Genomic DNA, 18,278 nt, shown 5'->3' with positions numbered 1-18,278 from the left:
AGAAATTCTTTTATGATGTTAAGCATTAGTTTTGGGAGGATACCTATTCATTCCTTGTTGGTGCGGATCAGCTCGTGCGCAGATGTATGTATGGTGATGAAACACGAAAAATCTTGAGACACAGCCACGAGGGCTGGACCGAAGGACGCCATGGAGCCACATCCACGGCGAAGGTCTTTGATGCCGGTTTCTTTTGGCCAACCATCTTCCGTGATGCTCACGACATGGTGCAGTCTTACCCGAACGATAAATGGAACAAGAGATAATCGAGGTCAAAATAGGAAAGTTATGAAATTATAAAATTTGGAAAGATCTGTTATAACATTTCTTGGAACTTAAGTTTTGTTAGTTTAGTCAAAAATAAGAAAGATTTGGCAAAATTAGTCCCTATAGTTTCAAAATTGCATTTTTAGCCATTTTATGCAATTTAAGAGTTTCTAAGGGCTATTTGGCATGATTGAAACTTATGAAATTATAAAATAAGTTAAACCAAGTTGAATACTAATAAATACAAGTTTTAAATAGTTTGAAAGATCCGAATTACATACCTGAATCGGTTTAAACATAAATGAATACAAATACGAAAAATCCGAGATGTTACATAGAGAATAAAGCAGTTTAAAGAACTGACTTATTGTTATGAAATGCCTAGTATGTAACTGAAGTTCAAATTATGTAATATGATGTAAATTAGTATGTTATTGTTAAATGTATACAATGTGGTTGATACCAGAGATATCTGTTGCATCTCCTTTACGCTTCCGCTACTTCTAGTTGGGTGTGATATATGTAAAGACTTTAAGTGATATAAGGGCATCTAGTATAAACTTGTGATATATATAAGAAATTATGAAAAATCTAAATCGAGTCATTTCGTTTTCCTCCAGAAAACTAGTATATGAATAAGTCCGTGTTTTCTCTCGAAGACAAGTATAGGAAAATGTTTTGTGTTTTCTCCTCGAAAACAAGTATAGGAAATTGTTTTGTGTTTTCTCCCCGAAAACAAGTATGATAAGTATGAACTCACCTAGTGACGCATGTAATTGATTTTCTTAAAAATTAAATAATGCACTTGACTCGTTAACCGATAATTAGTACAAGTGTTTGTGTTATGAGAGCATTCAACAACACATGACCCTAAGACTCACGTATTTTATAACTTGATATCACTCTTTCTTTTTTATTAAAATTATGCAAAGTTTACAGCCATATTTAAATGTGAATGAATACATCAATTTAGCCATAATATAAGCCCACAAACAAGGAAAAGAATAATTAGAATAATTGGAAACTTGGTCGGTGAATGAGGCTTGATATGGGGCTGTAGAGTGGGCAATAATTTACACTCCCCCTCAAATTGGAGCATGTAAGTCACGAACGCCCAACTTGCCAAGTAGGTATTGCAACTGTTGAGAACCCAATGCCTTAGTGAGCAAATCGGCTATTTGATTTTTTGTGTCAATGGCTTTTGGTTGGATTTCCTTTAATTCGACCCGCTCACGAACAAAACAACAATCCATCTCAACGTGTTTTGTGCGTTCATGGTAGACGCGGTTGTTGGAGATATGTCTCGTGGCTTGATTGTGGCAAAAGAGAGGGTGTTGGATGATCTTGTGGTAACCCGAGTTCTTTCAAGAGCCATCGTAACCACAAAATTTCACTTACGGTAGTTGCCATGGCGCGATATTCTTCCTCCGCAGAAGAGCGAGACACAACAGATTGCTTGTTAGACTTCCACGAAATGGGGTCTCCTCCTAAGAGAAGCAAGTAACCGGTTCTCGATCTTCTCGACTATGGACACCAGAGCTAATCAAAGTCACTATACGTTGTGAGGACGTTTCCACCTTCCTCTGGTAACAAGATTCCTTGCCCCGGGGTTGTTTTTAGATATCTTAAGATCCTCATAGCTGCTTCCGTGTGACTTTGGCGAGGATCGAAACAAATTGGCTCAAGACATTTACGGAGTAAACGATGTCCGGTCGTGTGGATTGTAAATAAAGTAACCTCCCGACGAGTCGTCTGTATTGACTTGCATCTACTTTTGCCCCTTCTTCATCTTTCCCTAATTTTTGATTTTGTTCCATTGGAAAAGTGCTAGATCGAGAACCTAAAACACCACAGTCCTTTAAAATATCAAGAGTGTATTTACGTTGGCTGAGAACTAAACCTTCTTTTGTTCGGGCCACCTCGATTCCCAGGAAATATTTTAGATTCCCTAGGTCTTTAATGCTAAACTTCTTGTTGAGATAACTCTTTGTGTCATGAATATTTGTTGGGTTGTCACCAACAATAATCACATTGTCAATGTATATTAAGGCGGCAACAAAAGAGTTTTGATCCTTGCATATGAAAAGAGAATGATCTCCTTTTGATTGCTGGAAATTAAGCGCCATGAGTGCGGAAGTAAACCTTTGGTACCAATTTCGTGAGGCTTGTTTTAACCCGTATAACGACTTTCTTAACCGGCAAACTTTGTTGTCTTGTCCCTTATCAAACCCTTGTGGAATCTTCTTCTTCACGAAGATCTCCATGCAAAAAAGCATTGTTTACGTCTAATTGATGGATGAGCCAATTCTTCTTTACGGCGACCGCAAGAAGAGCACAAACTGTCATGAGTTTAGCCACCGGGGCAAACGTGTCATGAAAATCGACTCCTTCTAATTGCGTAAACCCCTTTGCCACAAGCCTTGCCTTGTATCATTTAGTTTCACCATTGGGCTTGTATTTTATTTTATAGACCCATTTCAAATCTATGGCTCGTTTGCCTTTCGGTAATTCTTCAAGAGTCCATGTGCAATTTTCCTCCAACGCTTGTATTTCTTTTTGCATGTCTTTCCTCCAATGTTCATTCTGCACGGCTTGTTTAAAAAATTTCGGCTCATCTTTTGAACTGATGACCGCCAAAAAGGCTTTATGAGTTTAACTAAAATTTTCATAAGAAATATAGTGAGCTAGGGGATGTACCATAGTCGACGAGGGAGCTTGATCGAATGTAGGTAAAGCTTGATCAACGGATGGTGGAAGGTTAACGATGAAGTCTTTAAGTCGCTTCAGTCGACTTCTATTTCTTTGTTGCCTGATGGGCTCAACACTTTCTTGTATAACCTCATCATTAGATTGATGGTTTTGAGGAATAGAAGCCTCTACTTCAATGCTTGGCCTACAACCATGAGAATTATTTTCACTAACAGATGTTGTATGGTCTTCTAAACTGGGTGTGGCATCAACTGTGGTAGGGGTCCCAGAATCACCATGTAAATTCATTTGGACTTCAGTAGTGAATCTGGACCCCTACCACAGTTGATGCCACACCCAATTTAGAAGACCATACAACATCTGTTAGTTAAAATAATTCTCATGGTTGTGGGCCAAGCATTGAAGCAGAGGCTTATATGCCTCAAAACCATCAATCTAATGATGAGGTTATACAAGAAGTGTTAAGCCCATCAAGCAACAAAGAAATAGAAGTTGACCGAAGCGACTTGAAGACTTCATCGTTGACCTTCCACCATCCGTCGATCAAGATTTACCTACATCTGATCAAGCTCCCTCGTCCGCAAGTCCTGCATGAAGCAAAATTCAGGGTAAAAGGTTATAGAACTTTGGAGGTCACTGGATAAACGACTAACGGACACGAGGTTGCATTTAAATTTTTGAACATATAAAACCCCTTTTATGGCGGTGCCATTTGGCAGTTGACAATTCCCCCTACCCTCTACGGGTATGGTATCACCATTTGGTATCATTACCAGATATTCGTGTTTGGATATCGTCTTACCTTCCAGCCATTCTGCTTGATGGGTTATGTGTTCGGTGCAACCCGAATCAATAATCCAAAAATTACCTTGGTTTGCCTTACCCGCGACTCGTCCTTGGATGTGTCTCCCTTTCTTTCAAGATGGTTTAGAAGTGCATAATATTATTGTGTATTTAAAGATGGAATAAGACTTGCATCTAGGTCAGACATAGCTGGCGGCTAATGATAGTGATTAGGGTTTGTGGCTGTTTTGTGGAAAGATACAGACACCTGCTCTAATACCATTTAAAACTTGATATCACTCTTTCTTTTTTATTCAAATTATGCAAAGTTTACAGCCATATTTAAAGGTGAATGAATACATCAATTTAGCCATAAAATAAGCCCACAAACAAGGAAAAGAATAATTAAAATAATTGGAAACTTGGTCGGTGAATGAGGCATGGGGCTGTAGAGTAAGCAATAATTTACACGTATAGACCAACACACAAATACAAACTTGACCCGACGACTCGTCGGTTATTACAACTGCTGATTTAACAGTAATACCGGTTCATACCGACGTACTGGTTTGATTCCAAAATAAATTTTTTTGTTGAATGAGGATGGTGATGATAGTAAGTTTCATCTTTTAAGCGATCAAAAAATTGAGTCATTCAACGCTAAAATGTCATAAACCTATAGACTTTAATTAGAAAAAAAAACTTTGCTATAAACTTGAAATTTGATTATGAATCTTTTACTTTAGATCATTTTTAGAGTTGAAATTGTATTTTATGAAATTATAGTGTTAACTAGAGAACCCGTATAAACTGGCCGGTACAACCAGTGGAACCTCTTCAAAGCCCAATTTGACACGTTTAAAAAACCATATTTTAAAACGTTGCTTTCATTAATGTTTTGTCAACCTTATACTAATCGGACTGTTTAAAAGTTGGCAAGCTGATAAAGTCAAATAGAGTGATAAAATCTAACCCTTGATGAGTGTTTTTTTGACCGTAACTAGTGGCGTCATACCTATCGGACCGGTTTGATATAAAAAAAGTGATGTGATATATAATTTAATCAGACATAAAGAAGCAACTCTAGATTGAGTTTCCTAAAATAGTATTAAATTTTTTAATCCAACAAGGGAACACGTATTGCTTTTTTTTTAATTGATTAAATAATAAATTTAATTTGGTGTGAATGAATTGACTTTGGGCAACAATTTGATTTGCAGGTAAGACTTGGTTTTTATAGTTGGTTTGGTTTCTCTCATCGTCATTATCATCATAAAGCATTCTTGATTTGTTATCTTTTTTCCTTATTTTTTTACTAGAAAAATATAACCAGTTGCATCGGCTCTTACGGAGAAACTTTGGTGCTTTTCTAATATATAATCCAAAAATCAAGTTCAAGATTTAGGTCTTTACCATTTCCTTATATATTTGGAAAAGAAAAGCTAATCGTAGTTGGTGAAGAGTATGTAAACCCTACAAGAATCAACGATGCAATTAGAACGGTCTTTCAGTTTTGGACTTTTTGGTGAACATGCACAAATTTTATAGCTACACCTAGTATAGCTATGACAAGTTGAAATTCTATTTGTTTTATGTTCTTAACAGCTTTTAAAATTCTAGAGAACATCTCAAAGAAAATCTTTCATATTTAGATTTCAAACCCGCCTGTTCATGATATCTTTTCAAATTTATAAATGAAAAATCAGTATCCCAAGAAGCATTTCTTTCGGTGTTGCTGGTTTCTAATGATTTTCTTTTCGTTTTCGGCCAAAGAATTGCGTTGTTTATGTTTATTTTTGTTATATTTTTTATGTATACTTTTCATATTTTATTCAAGGATTTTGATTAAACTCAGATGTTACAACGTTTTCAGAAGCTCATAATTTGTTTTGAACTTTCAGACGCAATAGACTTTCGTTTGACATTGTTGGAAAATTTTGTGTAAATAAAATATATATATTTTAATTGTGAATTCTTTTATATTATATGATTAGTTGAAACACCATTAATTTAGTCAAGACCATTCGGCATGTCATTAAGTTTTGGTCAAAACTTAAATGTCTTGGTTAAAGTTGATTGGAGTGTTTCAATATTTTCATTAATGATGGTTGAATGTTTCAACTTTCTACTATTATAAATACCATGGGAGCTCCTTGGTTGTAGACAAACAAAAAAGACACTAAATAACACATTCTCTCTTGTGTTTTTTCCAACCTTCTCTCTAAAGAATTCCAACATTCTTGATCATCTTCATCATTTTCTTTAAGGTAATATTCGGGTGCTAGAGCCCTCCCTGGCAGTACATATTGCTTAGATCGTTGTACCCTGGGAAACAAAACGGGGAGAGACCTGGAATTTGTTTTAAGGGGCTCGTGTAAAACACGATCCTCGGCCACAAAGACCACGACACCATTCTTCTTCTACATCTGTCTTGCATTATTTTAATTCAATTGTATTGTAATTTTGATTTTTCCGGTGTAATTCGTATTGTAATTTACTTGCTTTCCTAGATAGGTTTGATTCCTTGTATTGTAATCATTTTATTAAAAGTGTTTTATTTTTATACACGAACGGATTCTACAATCTTAAAACAAATTTTTAAAAAATCACCGTTCGTGTATTCAAAACATTCTCGTGTGACTCAAACTAGTTTTGTTTCACGTGGTTGTGTTTTTAAAAAAACATTTTTTTTTTTCGTTTCTATTCAAATGAGCGACTTTGTAGAAACGGAAACCGGTTACAATTCGGATTTTTTAACGCTAAACTCTTAGAAACCCCATTGTTTGGTCCCTTCAAAGTTGGACTTAGAACACCTTCGGTGGGTTAATTCGAGTGTTCGGATTAAAAACTTTTGCGTAACTTTAATTTAGTGGGATCAACCACTATTAGTATTTCTGAAAAACTAACTTAGCATGGTTTATTTTTTAGCAAAAATGACATCATCGTAATCGAGTAACGTTATTTTAAGAATCTGAGGATCTTGAATTCTTAGAACAATCTATTATTTTCAAGTAATAACAATTTGAGGATCTTGGATTATCGTAATGGTTAAAAGTATATGTCTATTTGAAAAACTTTCGTTATAATTTTTCAAATAAATCATGTATGCATAAAAATGAGTCGGATTAACTATTGGAGAACAATATAGAATCCGAAAATAAATGTTTTGATTAAACACATTCGAGTTTATGGGTTTTGGTTATGTTTCGTTAAGTCGAATCATATATAAAAATATATAAATGTTTCAAAATGCATTTTGAATCACTTGAGTTTTTTTTAACGAGTATGTTAGAAAAAAGTATTTTTTGAAAACCCCATATAATAAAACATTTGTCAACGTTTTATCTTTCTAACGAGCGTGTTGAAATTATTGTTTGCTACATAATATTGGTTTCAAATGTTTTGGAATATGTATTTTCTAATACGTCTTAGAAAAGATATTTTCTAAACCATAAAACGTTTGCGTACGTTTAGTTTTAACAAACATTTAGAAAATATCATTAAAGGCTTATACACTTTTACTCTCTAATGAGCATGATAAAATTGTGTATTTTCTTAACCCACGTTAGTTAAAATGTTTTGTAAACATTTGACATTCTAACATGCGCGTTGGAAACAGGTTATGCTATAAAATAAATGAACGTTTTGTGTAAACGTCAACGGTTTTAACATGAGTGTTAAATACGTATTATTTTATAAATCGAAGCCTTAAAATATTTGTCTAAATATTTAACTTTTCTAACGAGCGTGTTAGAAACGGTTTATTATAAATTAAAGTTTTAAAACGTTGATATCTACACGTTAATTTTCTAATGAGCATATTAGAATGGTTAATTTATATTAACCAATGTTTAGAAACGTTTTATCTAAGCGTTTAATTTTCTAACGAGCGGGTTAGAAGTGGTTTATTTTATAAATCGAACGCCTAGAAATGGTTTTGTCTAAATATATTATATTTTCTAACGAGTGTGTTGGGAAAGATTATATTTGTATAAGACATCTTATTTTCTAATGAGCGTGATAGAAACATTTTATTTTATAAACCAAAGGCCTTGAAAATCGTTTTGTCTAAGCATTTATATTCTCTAACGAGCGTGTTAGAAACAATTATATTTGTATAAGAAATCGGTTAATATTCTAACGAGCATGTTAGAAGGGTTTGATTTTGTAAAACCAAAATTATAAAAACGTTTTGTATAAATGTTTATTTTATTTTTAATGAGCATGTTAGAAACGATTTAAAGGCTTCAATACGTTTTGTTTAAAGCGTTTAATTTTCTAACGAGCGTGTTAGACGCGGTTTATTGTATAAACCAAAGGGTCTTAAAAATGGTCTTGTTAAATCGGTTAATATTTTAACGAGCAGGTTAGAAGTTGCATAAATATTATAACGAGCGCGTTACATAATAATTTTTATTAACCCAAAGGTGTTAGAACGGTTTTAAACAACTTGATGTTTTTGTGAACAAATTAAATTGTTCAAATGTAACTACGTGCGCATAGTTAATAGTTGTTCAATGTGGGAGTACCAATGAGGGAGAACCTCAAATGAGTGATGTTGTGATTGCATAGAGCTCTTGTGCGGGGAGCCTAATTGCATCACTTGAAGACATCATGGGAACGATTTCGGAGATATACGAAATCATGTGGACATTTGGTGTACGTGGATAGTTCTTATTGTTTGAAGCATATATTTTGTTATGAAAAATGATTCAAAATTAAGAACTATCTTCTTGCTAAGAGAAGCATGATACTTATTGATGGTCGTTGGACATCAATAGGAAAATGTAGAACTGGGTTATCTACATTAAGTATCCTAATTTTGAGAGTTAATTTATATGGTCCCAAACGTCTCAAAAGGGTATAATATTTTCTAGTAAGCTTACTAGAGATGGATACTCGTTGAACTACAACAGTTTATTGACTTACTTTTAAATATTGTTTGGGTTCAATATCTTCGGATAACCCATACATAGAAATTAATCAAATGTTTATAGTATAACGCTGGGAAGACAGAATACAATTCGACTCCCCGCATCAGCTTTGACACATGTTTTTGTAAAATCATAAAAAGTATACAAAACGCGTCTAAAAATTACAAATCATAACTTTTTGGAAACTACACTCAAAGTAGAAATCATGGAAACAAGAATTGATAAAAAAACAGTTATCATCGAGGTACTGACCAAACTATAAACAAGAACGAATCTGTCAGCAAACTATTGTCATCAAAACTCAAACCCTAACATGTTTATGATATCTCTAGGGTTCTAATTCATCATTTAACATTATAATAATCAATATTGCATAACTTTGGATATTTAGGGTTTATCAAGAACTCATCAAACATGAAATTTATACATAAACTTACTAATTAACGTTTGGAATGTTGAAAATCACTCAAAGACACCACCAGTTGCAAGAATCAAGCTTGAATCGAAGAGCTTGTGTGTGTGGGGTGTGTGGCATATGCCCATGGAGGGATAGAGGCTGAAGGTCGACAGGTTATGGGTGGGGATTAGGGTTGGTTATTTTATTAATATTATAATTAATCATAATTACAAGAATGACCCTTTTGAATGTGTTTCGACTTAAAACGAACTTTTTAACATCAAACCGGATTATAACGAATCGTTATGACTAAAACGTTAACCCGAGTTTATAAAAATTAACTCTCATTGTTATTTTGTAAATAATATTTTATAAAAGCCAAAAATGTATAAGTTACGACCAAGCGTTCACAATTTCCATAAAACAAGCTATGAACTAAACACATAATCATTTAGCTAGCACGAAATTTCACATAGATAATATTGTAAATATATGCTTGAGATATTACTTTCACATTTCACTAAAGATTGGGATCGGACTCGTGTGGTTCGGCAATTCCTGAATTACCGCTATGTGGATGTTTGTGCAATAACTAGCACACTTAAATAACCCTAATTAAGTGATATGCATAAACGAATGTTTGAGATAATCGAATTTATGTTAACGATGTTAACTTGAAATTGCCGGTGTCACAATAGTGGATGGGTATAAACCCAAAAATTTTAAATTTTATACTGGAATTGTTATAAAAATTAAAAAGTTAAATAAATACAATCCCTTTGATATCTCATTTTGATACATTTATCAGGTTTTAAGCAATAAATGCGCGCTTATGTTTTAGATTGTATGAAAACATAAAACCACATGTGCTGGTGGTGGTGGAGATGGAGGTGGAGGTGGTGATGGAGGTGATGAAGATGAAGGGACGTAAAATGAATGTTTTAAAACTACAAGGATGCTAAAAGAATGAGATAAAAGGGCATAATAGTCATTTTTATCCTTCCATGGACGGTCAACTGACTGAGGGAGTCATTTTAGCTCGCCCAAGAAGTTTAGAGATACAATACGTGCAATTTGGGAGTTGGTGTTGCAGCATGCGCCCGTCCTATTAGTTCAAGGAAGCAAATCATAATTCTCTCATTATATAAATATTTCCTATTATATTTATATATTAAATTGTAACTTTTTTATGCTTAACAAATTGTACTATGTGCTTAGTCAATGTCTCATTGACTTCTCTCTTTGAGTAGTTATCTACAGCTACTTGAAACTAAACAACTTGTACAATGGTCTAACAACTATGATCCAATCAAAATACAACATCTAATCAACTTAGATTAAATTACATACGTACAAAGTCCAGCGCAACGTTTGAGTTCTAGAAACTTTAAACTTTCTTGAAAAAAATGGTGCTTTAAGATTTTGGCTTCTATTGTTCATTATCTCTGGCACATTTTATATTTACTTAAGTTAATATTTATGTGTTATTAATCTATAAACTACCATTTAAACGTTTTCCACGTTGAGTAGCGAAATCATTTGGAGCATTACTTGGACACCGTAGAGTTTATTGAGTGTTGCAGATCTGCTCAAAGCAAATTGGTGATAAGTTTGTGTTTTCGTAACATAAAAGTATATCTTTTTCGCAACTCTACATCACAATACTAGTTATTTAAATTAATTTCGAGCCAGTTTTAATTGAATATTACTTCTGATTGGTTCATTTGATTCGTTAATATTTAGATATTAATAGTTGTAGAAGATATTAAACTAAAATGACGTATTTAAAGTTAATTATACTCGATTGATTGTATTTAACTTATTAACTAGTTTTATGCATGTGAATTTGAAAGTAAGTAATAAAATGTCTCGTGGACTTTGAAACGGAGAAAACAGGTTGTGGAGAAACATCATTTTAGCACTTCACCGTTTGATTAGATCGTGGTCGGACTTCCTGGAAAATTTTTCTCTGTCGGGATCTTGGAAACATATTGTGAATATATCATCGGGTATGGAAGAACTACGGGTGGATCTACCAAGGGCAATATAGGAAAGAAGTGAAATATGGCAATGATACATTTTTTTCTTGCTTGAGCAATGGACTGGTGAAGATAAATTTTAGGTCCGGTTCCCACAAACTGAGACACGTAAAGGGTGGTTGGTGTCTGTTGCTATTACGAGTATAGCTAACAATAGAAATATGGCAATCCAATAATATGCCATTAACAGAGCTTCCTAACCAATTAAGAATTAAAGAAAATACGATCGGTTAGTCTCACCGTAGGAGGGGGTCTCCTACGAACAACCTCTGGCTTTAGAATCAGTGATATGATACGATAATGAGATTGTAGGAGTAAGTATGAAGAGAGAGTACAGAGAAATAGGGTGAATGAGAATGAATGATGCCTTTTGCTGAAGTGTTCGTTTTATTGGCAATCTGAAGCTTCTCTTTGGGAAACTTAAGCTTCTTGAGGGGAAATGGCCAACTCCTCTTTTAGCTTGTGCAGACAAGTAATACCATTTTTGTGTAACTTGCATTATGCTTTTGTCTGCCATGTCGACATACTCGCTTTATGGTAGGTTTCAACTTTATCATCAGATGTGATTTCTCCGAGGTTTGCTATAGCGAGGAGCTTCTCAAGTCAACTTAGGAATCTTTTTGAAGAAGCTACGAGCTTCCTGATCTATTAGTTTGTGCTTGCTGCTTCTTAATTCCTAAGCTTCTCTTACTTATGAGTGGGTAGGGGTACCCACGTCTTCAGTGTCGGACCGGTTAATAATGTATTTAAGTAAAATTTGTGGTCAATGGAGCTGGTCGCGTACACCACACTCGATGAATGAGATAAATGAATTAAGAGATCTATTGATGGCTATGGCTTGCCAACATGTACGGTTAAACCAAAGGGGTTGATATGGTGATTTAAAATGTGGATGAGGAGAAAGCTTGAGGAGGGTCATAATTAAGAAGTAGGTTATCATTTTGGATGGAATACTTACGTGTCAAAAAAGGTGGGAATTCTCGCTTGGCGAGCCCAAATGGAGAAAATTTTATCACTTGTTTCACTATTGAGGTGAAAAGTTATGGTGGGTTGGACACTTAATTGATCTGTGACGAAGGATAGTGGTCGGGTGGTGCTGAATTACGGGCCTTTATGTTCTTAGTTTGTGATCAACTGTCATTGACGGCCCAACCCTTTCGGAGGCCTAAAAAATAAACAAATAAACCTCGAGGCGTCTTTCAAATTTTATTGTTACAAAACGCTACTAATTTTCGGGTTTAAGATCGACAATAATAAGTTGTTAGAACAAATGTAGTATTACATGATTAGTTAAGCATCTTCTTGTTATGTATTCATAGCTACCAAACTTCCAATAATTACCTCTCATAATAGTTAGTTAGTGAAGTCATATATGAAAAAAAAAGAAGAAAAGAAAACCTAAGTCAAGTGCTTTATTAACAAATCAACCTAAATCAAAGGTGTTTTTTTGAGTGAACACCGATAACCGATTGTAAAATTGTAAGATAAATTAGAGAAGGTGTTTTGATTTATTTCATTAAGCTGATCGTATATTAGTCTTACTAACGGTTTACTTAATGAGAGTTAGAAAGAGATGAAATTATAAATTTATACTATTTGTCGTGTTCCATATATAAAATTTATATTTTTTTCTTATCTAAAGCACTTATATATATACGGGAGGGATATTTTGAAAACCATGTTGAGTTTTAAGAACTTAAGAACTTAATTCTTTGCCACACATTTAATTAAATGGATTGGAATATGTAGTTGAGATTAAATCTGGCAAAAAAGTCAAAGTAGGAGAGAGAATAAATAGGTAAGTGGTTACACTAACTTTCACGTCCGTTACACATGTGTAAAAAGTCGACTCGGTGCGTAAAAAATTCTGTAATTTTTTTACGTGTATGTAACTTGTATATATTACGCATGTGTAAAAAAATTCGAAAAAAAAATCGTTACACTGAGTTCTTTCGAGTTCTTAAAACTCAAAAGGGTTCTTAATTGAAATCTCCCCTATATATATATATATATAGGGTTAGGTTAAATTAAAAACCACTTGAGTTATGAAAACTTTAGAAATTCATTCTCAACAATATGTTTTTAATTAAAGTTTGAATCATGTGGTTCACAATTAAAGATAATAAAAAAGGTAAATGTAAATATAAATATAACTTTTTTCTTCTCCTGAAAACTTATATAAAAGTTAGTAAAAAAATGTTAACAAATAGCAAAACAATTTTTTTTTATTTTTCGATGTTTTGTATTAAATGTAACAACATATATTACATGTGTGAAAGAAAAAAAAACGATGATACATAAGGTTTTTACAACTCAAATGAGTTTTCATTCTATACTTCTCCTATATGTATGTATATCAAGTGATTGTGATGTTTCGTATATGTAAATTTGTAAATTCTGAATTTTTGTAAAAAGAAAAACAAAGTGTGATTAATTTAGCAAAAATAGGCCTCATAAGATAATCAAACAGTGGGGAAGGAAACGAGAACCAAATAAACAAATATAGAACAGTTGAGTATCGATCACTCGGTAGGAAAAATCCATACGGAGTGGAAACATGAGTGTAAACCACTGGGACGACATACGAAATTGGTTTATAAAAGAATTTTTTTCTTATTAACATGTGCTTTTTTAAATATATAAGTATTAACAAATTTTTAGACGGATGTCCTATTTTGTTGGATGCCTAAAGCCCTAACTTTACCTAGATTATTTGTAGGGTCGGCCCTGTCTACCGATAGAGGTTAAGAAGGTATTCCATTTATCTACATTTTGGTATGTATAGAATGCACAAAACTTGATGACTTTTGAGGAGAAGCCAGCCCACTTGCATAGCATGGTCGGAGAATTAAAGCGTTGAGCTGTTTATGGGTTAGGAATAAGTCGAAACGAATGAGTGTATCATGAGAAAGTTAGTTTGACTTAATTTTGGAATAGGGTAAGAGATGTATAGTTTGTTGGTGTATCATGGGAAAGTTGGTTTGAGTACTAGTAAAAAAATTCCTTTATGAATGCTAGAGTCAAACCAAGCAGTTAACAACTCAAGCGGTGCTATAGTCAAACCAAACCCGTCAATAATCTTGTAAGTAGTTTCTCCCCTAACTATTTCCCTCGATTTTTCGATATTTTCTGATACTAACAGCCGCAAAACAAGGTCTTGGTCTTTATGTTTTATGAAGGTTCCAAGTCAAAGGTATCAACTGCACCTACTTTTGCTACTGTCCAAAAATGAAATAATTACCCACTTTGAACAAAATTAGTTTATCCCCCAAATGCGATGCATGAGGGGTCATGTGTACCAAAATGTAATTCTATTTTGCTTTCATTACATGTACCGCACGTTGACATAACGGAAATTCTATGTGTGAATAGCAGCTGTTATTTAAGATAGCTTAATCCTTGTTAATTCAGTTCATATTTATAACAAAAATTCCGTTCAGTCCATATTTTTTTTCTTTCTTTTTTCATATTAAGAAATGGCTTTGTTATATGAAACTGATGGATTTTGTAGTTTTGTACGTGATATGCGATACATAAAATTGCAACATGCCACACATAGATCCAACATGCCACAACGTATGTTACATGTATATACTTTTTTACCAAGTAATAATATTCATAATGTTGATTAGTTGTTCATGCTTAATTAAAGTGTATTTAAAGTTTAAACGGGTGAATGTTAGTTTGAACAGGTTATTATATTCATGTTTAATAATATAATAATTTGTTTTTAAATTTTGGTTACACATTACAAATTAATTTCAACTAATCTTTTAGTCTTTTACATCAATTTTTTTTTTATTTTTTGTCGTTGAATCTTACATGCATATATTTTATACTAGCTTGAGGCTGTGTACTACACGATTGATTGATCAAACTTAAATATTTAATAAATCATTAAAATACGAAGTATATATCACAAACCTTGCTTTGAATATCTTTAACATTTAGCATAACTTACAATGACAGTTATTTTGCACATTAACAGACATAACAAAATACTTGTAAAACATCAATCAAAACAAACCATGTACAAGAAATTTTGCCACATAAACTAAATTAAAGTAGCAATTGAAAGAGGTGTAAACACATTTGGCGCCATACGCTCAATCACTTGAAACTCGTTCTCTTTAAGATGCATGTACACAACCCAATCCCCATTTCCAGTTGCACTTGGCATGGGGGATATGTATCCGGTTCGACTACCCCAAGGGACATAATATGAGCCAAACTCAGGCTTGCCCCATCCAAAGTCCATATCGTTGATCGGTAAACCTTGTCCTCCCGAGACCACCACAGCCCTACCATCCGCCTTCTCGTGCCCAAAATATATCTTTGCAACGGCCTGCGTTGGTCTATGCAACTCGACCCAATCAATCAGACCCCTAAAATGTTCTTCGTTTGTGGTGTTGGCTACAAACCCATGAACCAAGTTTCCAATTTCATGAAGTGGCATTTTCTTGAGATCACTAATTGCTGCAACACCATATGGAATTGATAGTACATTTCCGTAGTGGTTTTCAAACAAAGATGAGTTTTTCTCGTTAATTTCGGTTAGAAAACGTCGTCCGTTAACTACAACGCCCATTCTAGATATGGTATTCTCAACATCATTACTTCCAGCTGCTAAAAGTTTCCATATATAGGCAGTGAATGCCAACAATTTGCTTCTTTTGTCTTCTTTTGTGCTTGCTTCAGATTGCATACGTTCGATTGATTCAGCGCGAACGTAGTACATGCGACTACCTAGTGGTTCCTCGAATGAGGATGGAGGAGGTAGTGATGTGATGGGGATGTATAGATTGTCAAGGGATGTTTCATAATGAGGAGGGTGTCTTGGGTTCAAAATTGACGGTCGAAATGATGGGACGCTGGAGATTTGTCCCAATCGTGCATGCTTAGCCCATGCAACTAAGAACTTATTCATTGAGTAACCATCGGATAATTGATGGTTAACCGTACCTGATATGATTATTGATCCGCATTTCAGCTCCGTTACCTGTTTCATTTAAACGTACATGAGTTAGAGATTGTTGGCTCATTTTTGTCTACCCAGTGGCCCAAGAAACATGTCCAGCCCGTGAGTTAATAGAGTTGGATCAAATGTGACCTATCCAACAAGTCGGTTGGAAAAACAATTATGATTAAACAAGTAGGTTTATCTCCTATTAGTTAGCTATCTGATTTGTGTTCAAATAGGTTTGGTTGGCTAGCCAGTTTGGTTAGTATATATATAGATGATTCAAGTCATGATTTCATCAAGAGAATTGTAATCAGTTTTGAGATATTACCTTATTAATAAACAAGAGTTATTCATTTTGTTCATGTTTGATTATTAATTGGAACTTAAGAGATATCATTGTTGTATTCATGCTATATCTTTATATGATTAAAACTTGGGATGTCTAAACCGAGTTAGAACATTAACTATTATTATTGTGGTTATGATGGTTGGTTTTCTCATCTGTTATTTGAACAAGTTAATTGTTGGTTTCCTCGTAACATCTCATTAAAAGAGGTGTATGCTTTCTAGATCAACTGTTTAATTAAAATTAAATTGGTGTATTCTCTTTGTATTTTATAACCTTTTAGTTGCTTTGATCCTCTAACCCATAGTTACATATTAGAAGTTTAATTTAAATAGAGTTACAAGATTTCGTAATCATTTTACCTGAATCGATAACAAACCGCGGTTTATCTTGGGCACCAACTTCCTCTTTACAGAAAGATCAGGATGATAAAAGTCCAAATCCTTCAACTCCACATCTGCATGTGCATGAACAAACTCAACCCCACTATTGTTACACAACACCTCTGGCTCTCCATGGCTATTCTGCACAATCTCACCCGCGAGCGGGTAAAATGTCGATAATACCCCTGCCAACGATTTCTTGAGGATGTCCACCACTACTTCTGGGGACATGTTCTTTTTCTTGTAACAAAAGTAAGTTCCGACTTCGATCGGCGGTAAAAGTAAGTCAAGGTTTGACAATGGGAGCCAGTGTTCGTTTGCGGGTTTTAGTGCCGCTGAAATGACCTCTCTACCCTTCACAGTCACCCGATAGTCGAGTTGGGCTGAGTCATCCTCAGGTAATGGTAGTTCAGACGTATGGATTGTAGAAACTCGAGAACTATAAGGATCAGAGTTGATAAGACTGTGAGTTGATCTAAAGAAACCGTGAGAACCAATAAGGTTTCTAGTGTATATGTTTCTGGATATATGACCAAAGGAAGAAAACATGGATGGTGGCTGAAGGTGGTGTGACTCAACAGGACTAGTTTGATGAGCACCTCTCTTTTGTGACATAAGAAGACCTTTAGATCTCCTTAGGTTAAGGAGATGATAGTATCTTCTCATGTTCATGATGGAGTGAATTAAGGTATGATGGTGTTGTACGAGGAATGCGTTGAGATTTCATGTAGATTTATAGGAAGATGCATTCCTAACCTCAGCTGACTCTTTAAAAGTTTGCATGTGACAAAGTCAAGCATAATGACACACCTCTAGCTAACACTTTCATTCAGTGTTTTAAAAACCAGTTTATACTGGCCAACGATACCGATTTAATTAGATGCTGGACAAATAGACAGTAAGTTTTAGACAGGTAAGTTGAACGGTTTAAATTGAATTGTTGAACTGCTGATTTAACAGTAATACCGGTTCATACCGACGTACTGGTTTGATTCCAAAATAAAATTTTTTGTTGAATGAGGATGGTGATGATAGTAAGTTTCATCTTTTAAGCGATCAAAAAATTGAGTCATTCAACGCTAAAATGTCATAAAGCTATAGACTTTAATTAGAAAAAAAAAACTTTGCTATAAACTTGAAATTTGATTATGGAATCTTTTACTTTAGATCATTTTTAGAGTTAAAATTGTATTTTATGAAATTATAGTGTTAACTAGAGAACCCGTATAAACTGGCCGGTACAACCAGTGGAACCTCTTCAAAGCCCAACTTGACACGTTTAAAAAACCAGATTTTAAAACGTTGCTTTCATTAATGTTTTGTCAACCTTATACTAATCGGACTGTTTAAAAGTTGGCAAGCTGATAAAGTCAAATAGAGTGATAAAATCTAACCCTTGATGAGTGTTTTTTTGACTGTAACTAGTGGCGTCATACCTATCGGACCGGTTTGATATA

The 18,278-nt window shown here is 34.1% G+C and overlaps 1 protein-coding gene across 1 annotated transcript; it reads right to left on the bottom strand.

Annotated features, from left to right (window-relative positions):
- Positions 1 to 15,113: 15,113 nt before the first annotated feature.
- On the bottom strand, positions 15,114 to 17,770 carry LOC143559228 (coniferyl alcohol acyltransferase-like). Its single transcript, XM_077047875.1, has 2 exons — positions 16,801 to 17,770; positions 15,114 to 16,128 (listed from the first exon to the last, which is right to left on the bottom strand). Exons 1-2 carry the CDS (start codon positions 17,491 to 17,493, stop codon positions 15,184 to 15,186), a joined length of 1,638 nt encoding a protein of 545 aa, XP_076903990.1. The 5' UTR covers positions 17,494 to 17,770; the 3' UTR covers positions 15,114 to 15,183.
- Between the last annotated feature and the right edge of the window lie 508 nt (positions 17,771 to 18,278).

Source organism: Bidens hawaiensis, unplaced genomic scaffold (genome assembly GCF_021521415.1).
Source record: "Bidens hawaiensis isolate Kalapana, Puna unplaced genomic scaffold, B.hawaiensis_p1.1 tig00019793_1, whole genome shotgun sequence".
NCBI lineage: Eukaryota > Viridiplantae > Streptophyta > Magnoliopsida > Asterales > Asteraceae > Bidens > Bidens hawaiensis.
This window is presented reverse-complemented; position numbering and strand designations above follow the sequence as displayed.

What these genes read in the sequence shown, in the direction of transcription:
- LOC143559228 (XM_077047875.1), bottom strand. Translation starts at nt 17,493, where the DNA reads ATGAACATGAGAAGATACTATCATCTCCTTAACCTAAGGAGATCTAAA. An exon ending in GCGGTTTGTTATCGATTCAG is followed by an intron (nt 16,129 to 16,800) that starts GTAAAATGATTA and finishes TAAATGAAACAG; the next exon opens with GTAACGGAGCTGAAATGCGG.